The sequence below is a fragment of the Oryctolagus cuniculus genome, chromosome 15 (assembly GCF_964237555.1).
Source record: "Oryctolagus cuniculus chromosome 15, mOryCun1.1, whole genome shotgun sequence".
NCBI classification, from domain to species: domain Eukaryota; kingdom Metazoa; phylum Chordata; class Mammalia; order Lagomorpha; family Leporidae; genus Oryctolagus; species Oryctolagus cuniculus.
Genome location: NC_091446.1, coordinates 36,019,683 through 36,028,122, shown reverse-complemented (window position 1 = coordinate 36,028,122; position 8,440 = coordinate 36,019,683). Strand labels below are relative to the sequence as shown.

The window sequence follows — 8,440 nt, the reverse complement described above, 5'->3', positions numbered from 1 at the left end:
CAGGCACCAGTGATAGAGAGAGGAGGGGCGTGCTTCAGAGTCTTAAGTGGAAATGTGCCCCCGGCTGATCCTCCAGGCCAGATTCAAATCAGTGGTAACCATGGATTTATGCCTCAGATATACTCCCCTCACCATCGAAGCTTGTATGTACTTTTTAAGATGGCACTTCCTCCCTACTGTTCCTGGGAGCCCTTGGCAGGGGGCTGATGGGAAGCATGCAATGTGCTGTCATTGCATGGGATTAAGTGGACAACCTTCCCCTGCTGGCAGTGCAGGTCACACTCAAATTCTGTGTAGGTAGGCCAGAACTTCTGAGTTGGAACAGAGATGGGGAATCAATGGAAAGCAAAATAACAGGGAACACTATATTTTTGTCTTTATCTGTGGGCCAAACCTCACCCAAAAGAGATATAAAAGTACATCAGGTCATTGGTTACTTTTGTAGATCAAAGGTACACCTCATCAGCAGGGGGTGTTATAAAAGCCTGAGGTTTCCAGCTCTCGGTTGTCTCAGGAAGAAGAGAAGGCTCCGATGGATCCCGTGGTGGTGCTGGTGCTCTGTCTCTCCTGTTTGCTTCTCCTTTCACTCTGGAAACAGAGCCATGGGGGAGGGAAGCTCCCTCCTGGACCCACTCCTTTGCCAATTCTCGGAAATATCCTGCAGATAGATTTTAAAGACATCAGCAAATCCTTACAGAATGTAAGTATACATTATGATGCTCTAGTGGTTTATAAAGGGTAAATAAGTAAACTTAGATTTTAAAGATATAATGTATTTCGGGAGGTAAGTTACTAAAATGTTTTATTTAAAGATGCATTCCCTTGGTATTACAATTTTTGATGTGTCATTGTCAGAAATAGTTGAATGAAGTAAAGCATTTTTCTAGTATAGGAATAGTTAAGTTGTAAAGTGAGTCAAAATAGTAAGATGATATTGCCTTTCTTTGTTTCACAGTCATTTCAGAAATGATTTTTTTTGCCTAAAAGTCAAGGGTAATGGAGTATTATGTGATTACTCTTTTTATTAAAGAAGTTGTTTAGTGTGCATTTTATTCAGATAAACCAAGAGAATTAAACCACAGGAAGCAAATTATTGCTGTAATCAAGAAAATATCTATGGTTCTACAAAAAATTCAAGTCAGTGAAAGAAAGAATGACTTAGGTTGGCTCGGTGGTGATAGAATCCTTTTGGTCTTTACACAGCTGCTGGTTGTGACTGTGAATGCACAACATGGATTGAATTATCTTTCCATGAGATCTGTGTGTCTTTGCCCTGCCTCTGTGGTGGCCACTCTTTCTGTGTTAATAATACTTGCAGATCTTAAACTGGGCTAGGCATTTGGATTATTTGGGTGGCTATAAAATGGAAACATCTAATATTTTTTTTTTTTTTTTTTTTTTTTTTTGACAGGCAGAGTGGACAGTGAGAGAGAGACAGAGAGAGAAAGGTCTTCCTTTTGCCGTTGGTTCACCCTCCAATGGCCGCCGCTGCAGCCGGCGCACCGCGCTGATCCTGGCAGGAGCCAGGAGCCAGGTGCTTTTCCTGGTCTCCCATGGGGTGCAGGGCCCAAGCACCTGGGCCATCCTCCACTGCACTCCCTGGCCATAGCAGAGAGCTGGCCTGGAAGAGGGGCAACCGGGACAGAATCCGGCGCCCCAACCGGGACTAGAACCCGGTGTGCCGGCGCCGCAAGGTGGAGGATTAGCCTATTGAGCCACGGCGCCGGCTGAAACATCTAATATTTATCACTACTCTGGTCCCCCTGGGAGGGCTTTGTAGGTGATCTGAAGCAGTGTCATTTGACAGTTGGGTGTTAATCTAGGTTTGAACACTGAGTTCTGACAAAGTGCTCAGGCATTAGTGTCTGACAAAGCACAATTTAAATTTGGGTCTTCTATTTCTTAGTCATGAGACAAAGATTAGAAATTTTGTAAATTTTAGTCTCTTTATCTGTAGAACAGGGTAAATAAGCCTTGCTAGATGTATTGACTAGTTGTGATAATTTGCATGCAAATTTTCCCTGCAATAGCCTGGCTGTTATGAGTCACCATTTGAGTAGCTATAGCGATAATCACCATATTTATATCTAACATCCAGAAATGTTTGATGTTGTACTTGGCAGAACAAAAATATCACCAATATGATGTTTACACCAGTCTGAGTGACGAACACTGTGTAGACCAAATGAGATTTCTTTTGCTAATATTGCATTTTCTTTTTTCTTTCCAGCTGTCAAAAGTCTATGGCAATGTGTTCACTGTATATATGGGCATGAAGCCCACTGTGGTGATGTATGGATATGAAGCAGTGAAGGAAGCCTTGGTTGATCTGGGAGAGGAGTTTTCTGGAAGAAACCTTTCACCAATAAATAAAAAAGTTAATAAAGGATTTGGTCAGTGTTTGCATGCATGTGTGTACATGTGCATGTGTGTGTTTGTCAGTGATGGTGGAAAGGGGTGGGGAGCAGAAATGTGAATGTCTCCTTCTGCACAGCTGGGCCAGTCCACAGGCTTGCCTGTGTCAGCTCCCTTTCCTTGCCTGGGATCCTCCTTTAGTTTCCATTTCTCCTTCTATTAGGAGTCATTTTCAGCAATGGAAAGAGATGGAAGGAGATCCGGCGCTTCTCGCTCATGACCCTGAGGAATTTCGGAATGGGGAAGAGGAGCATTGAGGACCGTGTTCAAGAGGAGGCCCGCTGCCTGGTGGAGGAGCTGAGAAAAACCAATGGTGGGTGACTTTATATGTCCTTAAGACTGTGGCCTTTTCTCTAGTGATGATTACTCTATTTTTTATGTAATTTGAACAAATATATATTATAGCTAAATCTTGCAAAAACACTAAGAGCAATATATAGAATGATTTAACTCTTTATTTCCACATCTCTATTTTAAGTTGGCTTGGTTTTCAGCTTTCCTTATATTCTACCTTTTAATTTTCATATTATCAATGTTCTTTATTTTCTACATTTTATGAAAAGTTGGCATTTGGCATTGTTGTAGATCCAGGGTCAGATGTCTTCTCTCATTCTTAGAGATAGCAAATATTGTGTCCATAGCATGCCCTTGTGTCGGACCCATGTGTGGGCATTGGGGTCACTGAGACACTCAAGGCTGGGAAATGAAAGAATGCCCTCAGAGCTGTAGGCAGATGGGTCATGGTTTTTATTTAGGCAACAGCTGCAACAGTGGCATAGGTGGCCATAACAGTAGTAGCTTTTAAGCAAACACAAGGCTTGAAATCCAAATCCTGGAATCCATAATAACTTTTGTAGCTACCCTTTTCAGTACAGAGTCAGCATTAGGGCCTCTTTATAGCTATATACAACAGTTTGGAATCCAAATCTTGGAATCCAACTTCCACAGAATCCTGTCATCAGCAGTTCCCAATACCGGAGCTTTAGTTAGAAGCTCCTTAGTTTTCTGGAACAACTTTTGCAGCTACCCTTTTCAGTACGGAGTCTGCATCAGGGCATCTTTAAAGCTATACATAAAAGCTTGGAAAGCGGCCGGCGCCGCGGCTCACTAGGCTAATCCTCCGCCTTGCGGCGCCGGCACACCGGGTTCTAGTCCCGGTTGGGGCGCCGGATTCTGTCCCGGTTGCCCCTCTTCCAGGCCAGCCCTCTGCTGTGGCCAGGGAGTGCAGTGGAGGATGGCCCAGGTGCTTGGGCCCTGCACCCCATGGGAGACCAGGAAAAGCACCTGGCTCCTGGCTCCTGCCATCGGATCAGCGCGGTGCGCCGGCCGCAGCGCGCCAGCCGCGGCGGCCATTGGAGGGTGAACCAACGGCAAAAAGGAAGACCTTTCTCTCTGTCTCTCTCTCTCACTGTCCACTCTGCCTGTCAAAAAAAAAAAAAAAAAAAAAGCTTGGAAAGCAAATCTTGGAATCCATCGTACACAGAATTTTGCCATTCTCAGGAATCTCCTTGGCTGCCTTTAAATATATGACCCTATGTTAAAACATATGGGATAGGAATTTTACAGAGAGACATGTATCCAAGATTTTACATTTGAGGCACTTAATAAACTTTAAAGAAACACCTAAGAATACAGGCAGTGGATCTTGACACTTAGACATAGCTAAGTTATGTGATATTATGATGCATAATATCACACAATAGAACAAAGTAAATCTTTGGGATCAAGTTTTACCATTAATGTTAATACTGTAGTTCTTCTGAGAACAGAGGTCCTACATGGGAAGTTAGTACACAGTGACTCCTATGATTAATTTACAATTAACACTCTTATGTCTGATGTCAGTGATCACCCGAGGCTCTTTATATGAGCTACCTAGGCTATGGAAGCCTTTTGAGTTCCGCAAACTCCATCATTATTCAGACAAAGCCATATGCAAAGTGGAAGTTCTTTCCTCCCTCTGGAGAAAAGTACATCCTTCTTTGATGGTCACTCTTCTCCACTGGGGTCTCACCCAGGGAGGTTCTCCACACAGGGACACCTTTTTGCACAAGTGTCCTGGCTTTCCATGCCTGAAATGCTCTTGTGGGCTTTTTAGTCAGACCAGAATGCCTTTAGGGCTGATTTTGAGGTCACTGAGTGCCACTTAAAGCAATTGCCACTCCATGATTCTGTTGTACAGCCTCCTTTCCATGTTGGAGCATTTGCTCCTCTTTAATTTTATTTACTATTAGTAGTTAACACTTGATCCTATTGACATGATCACTTTAAAACTTAAGATATTACCATTAGCATCTAGCCCAAGGGGATTTGCAATCTCATAATAAGTTTTAAACTGTACCCTTAGAAGTAAGTTCCTAAGATTGTATGCAGAGCTATACAGCTTTACAGTCTCTCTGTATGACCTGAGAAAATAAAAACAGACACAGCTCTTCACGAGCTTAATTATTCTTAAGCATTTTACATGGATACATTGTATTTGCTATAATTCCTTAATCCCATCTAGTCAAAGGGTCTCTCTTTAAGGGAGTCTCCCAAGGAGCAGATGTAGAACTACCAATAGTTAAATCACCTTGTAACCAGGGGAAACAGGAGGTAAATAGGGCTAAACTTTGGCCCCATTATATCTCTGATCTTCTACCTTAACCGATAGTCTGGCATCTTAGTGCTACTATGCCTATTATAGAGCTTAATGCATATATATCATACCAAGGAAATATAAACTACCCAGTCTGAGAAATGCCATTTCAGACTGTTAGAATCCCACTCTAGAGGTGAAAACAACAAACTGGAATAAGGGGGATCTGCTCTGAAGATGAAAAAAACAGATTAAAATAATGAAAATATGATTTAATCCCACTCCAGAGGTGAAAATAACAAACTAGAATAAGGGGGATCCATTCTTAAGGTGAAAATAACAAACTAAAATAATGAAAATATGATTTAAAATACATAGCTCTATTAACCAGGCATATAGCATGTGGTGGACCATGGGGGCTGCCATCTTGGGGCAGAAGTCTTGCCCTCCATGATGGGAAGTAGAGCGTCCATCCTGTTTGAAGCTCCTCCTCCCTGACACTAACACATTTCTAAGCAACCAGACCAGTTCTCCAACTTGCAATTAGCAATTGAAACTTGTACAATAAGGCCCAGGGGCAAAGAGAAATGTTTTAGAACTTTTTTTTAGCTGCTGGTACTAGTTAAAAACTCAACCTTAGTAAAGCATGTAAATTGTCTTTGAAACACACTACAACCACTCTAGAATCCTTAGGAGTTTTTCCTCCATGTAAGTCTGTTTTATCTCTCTTTGCACTAACAACGACACCAAAAGTCCTTAAAACCAGAAACCATGAAAGAAACCCAGCCAGTGCCTTCCTTTTTGAAAGCTACCAGCAAAAGAAAAGAAAAGATGAAGAAAGAAAAAAATCTCGCTTTGCATAGCGAGCGAGCTGCTCTTCTCTCCCAGCATGGGGTGGCTCTGGCCACATGCCAAGTGGTCAACTACCACACTAGGCTCCTCTCCCCACACTGATATCAGCCTGCTTTGAGCCTGTTGTGGTGGCCATCTTAACTCTCAGAGCAGTGCACTGGCCTCCTGAGTGGGCTGCCAAGCGCTCATGCAGGGCAGGGCAGGCCATCCACACACACACACTTGCACCTCTGGCGAGCTGCAAGTTGGTGTGAATCTGTGTGCCGTCCACACACACACTCATGCTCCCGCCGAGCAGCTGCGGGCAGAACCAGCCTTGGATAGCTCGGTGCGAGTCTGGGCGCTGTCGGTGCATGTGCTCCCACTCCTGCCGAGCTGCTGTGGGCTGAAACGGCCTTGGGAAATTCAGTGCAGTGCGGCCTCCAGACTCTCATGCAGGGAGGGGCCAGCACGAGTTGCGATTGGAGGCGCAGCTCCCTGTGGGTGGCCCTGTGGTAGAACTGAGGCTGAGAGGCCAGATCCAGGGCGCCCACAGTGCCCAGATTTGGTGCTGAGCCTGGGGCCACCTTGTGCCATTCTACCCCTGCCTCACGACCATCACCAGGGTTGAAGAAAGTGACACGCCCCTTCCCTGCGAAGGCCATGCATGCATCCCCACCAGGGCAGGTGCTTTGGACCCCTGTGTTCCCATGGCTGGGTGCACAGGAAAGCACCAACTCAGATGGAGGAGGGAGAGGGAGCAGGTAGAGATAGGGTCAGAAGCCACAGGAAATCTGCTCCCACCATGCTGCCTAGTTTTAAAATTTCTGAAAATTCCACATGTTAAAAATTCCTTCTTAAAAATTCCACATATTAAATGTCCCTCCGTGATCACCATATAATATTGGAAATGACCCCCTAAAATATATATCAAAATGTGGCCCCTTAAAGTTCCCCAGAAGCGCCAACTGAGATGCCTGCCAACTTCAAAATCACCTTTAATTATATCTATGATGTGAATTCTGGATTTTAACATATGAAGTTTGTTGAGCTTTTGATTATAACAATTTTATTCAAATGTTGCTCACTGAAAAACAAAACAGAGAAACAAAAAGCCAAAAACAAACTTTCTTCTGCTTTCTTCAATGTAAAATGATGAAACTGGCCTAAATGATGGTCACATTAAAAAAAATTGATTGATAGTTACACAATGTTCTGTAAACGGTTATGTTGAGTAACAATCTACACCTGTACAAGGCTATAGACTTTGTTCATGTAAGCTCAATTGGTGATTATGAATGTTTCCTAGGGCAGGAATGTTTTTTTCTTTCCACATCAAAGAAATAAAAGGACTCCACTCATCAATGTAGCCTCTGTGTTTGCCCATGTCAATTAAATTTGAAAATTTCTAATTTTATTTTAATTTTAGGCAAACAAACCTGTCATAATTTGTGTCCATTTGCCCTAGTTTCTTTTCACGTTCCATGGATGGTTCCCTATCTACATTTGTTCCATCAAACACCTGAATTGTTTCACTTTCTTTTGTGTTCCTGTCTGTAGTTTTCACACATAGTTTCCTCAAGTATTGAATACTTATAAAAGTTTCCTACTTCCTTACTTAACTGTCTTTAAGTCTTCAGAATACATATAATTCTACATTAATAATGTGAGTTATTAGATTTTTTTTTGACAGGCAGAATGGACAGTGAGAGAGAGAGACAGAGAGAAATGTCTTCCTTTGCCGTTGGTTCACCCTCCAATGGCCGCCACGGCAGGTGCGCTGCGGCCAGCGCACTGTGTTGATCCCATGGCGGGAGCCAGGTGCTTTTCCTGGTCTCCCATGGGGTGCAGGGCCCAAGTACTGGGGCCATTCTCCACTGCACTCCCTGGCCACAGCAGAGAGCTGGCCTGGAAGAGGGGCAACCGGGACAGAATCCGGCGCCCCAACTGGGACTAGAACCCGGTGTGCTGGCGCCGCAAGCGGAGGATTAGCCTAGAGAGCCGTGGTGCCGGCCTATTAGATGTTTTAAAAGTGGCCTCTAAGTTTTTTTTTGTTTGCTTGTTTTTTTTTTAGATTTAAAGTATTTATCAGAGTAAAAGGCCTCCAACCAGAGCAGCATGGAGAGGGACTTCCAGAAGAATAAACCCAAAGGGGCAGGTGGCAATGGGCTTTTTAAGTACAATTTCTGAAGGAAAAAGAACTTGACAATCAGATTGGGATTCAGTTACCAGGCAGGGGCAAAAAACATCAAAAGACCTCATTTGCAATTCTCCATCCTGTCTGCCCTGCTAAGAGTGGGAGAGGTAACTTGTTTTCACAATAAGCTGTGAGCTCAGGAAGAGCTCCCTTGCTATTCTCATGGTAAATTTGGAGATTCCAAAGGAAGGAGGGCAGCCTGTTTGTTCTGGGAAGGAAGCAAATATTTTATACCCCAAATTCCATTGGGATCCCCTGACAACCTGTTAACCCATCTGACTTCTCATATTTGCACTCTCCTGAAGATTGAAACTCTAACATCTGTTAGGAGGGACTGGAAGACGATTCTGGCTGCTCCCTGCTGAAAAGGTGCTAGGACAGGGCTTCAGCAGAAGGTGGCTGCTCAGCAGGAGGTATCT

The 8,440-nt window shown here is 43.7% G+C and overlaps 1 protein-coding gene across 3 annotated transcripts in view; it reads left to right on the top strand.

The window, feature by feature from the left end:
* Nucleotides 1–488: 488 nt before the first annotated feature.
* CYP2C14 (minor cytochrome P450) overlaps nt 489–8,440 on the top strand; it is a 43,381-nt gene continuing 35,429 nt past the window's right edge. Inside the window, exons 1-4 of one of the 3 annotated variants that reach the window (XM_051823108.2) lie at nt 489–700; nt 1,412–1,534; nt 2,231–2,393; nt 2,579–2,728. In XM_051823108.2, the coding sequence (XP_051679068.1) occupies nt 533–700; nt 1,412–1,534; nt 2,231–2,393; nt 2,579–2,728 (604 nt within the window). In that variant the 5' untranslated portion in view covers nt 489–532. 3 annotated transcript variants of the gene reach the window in all.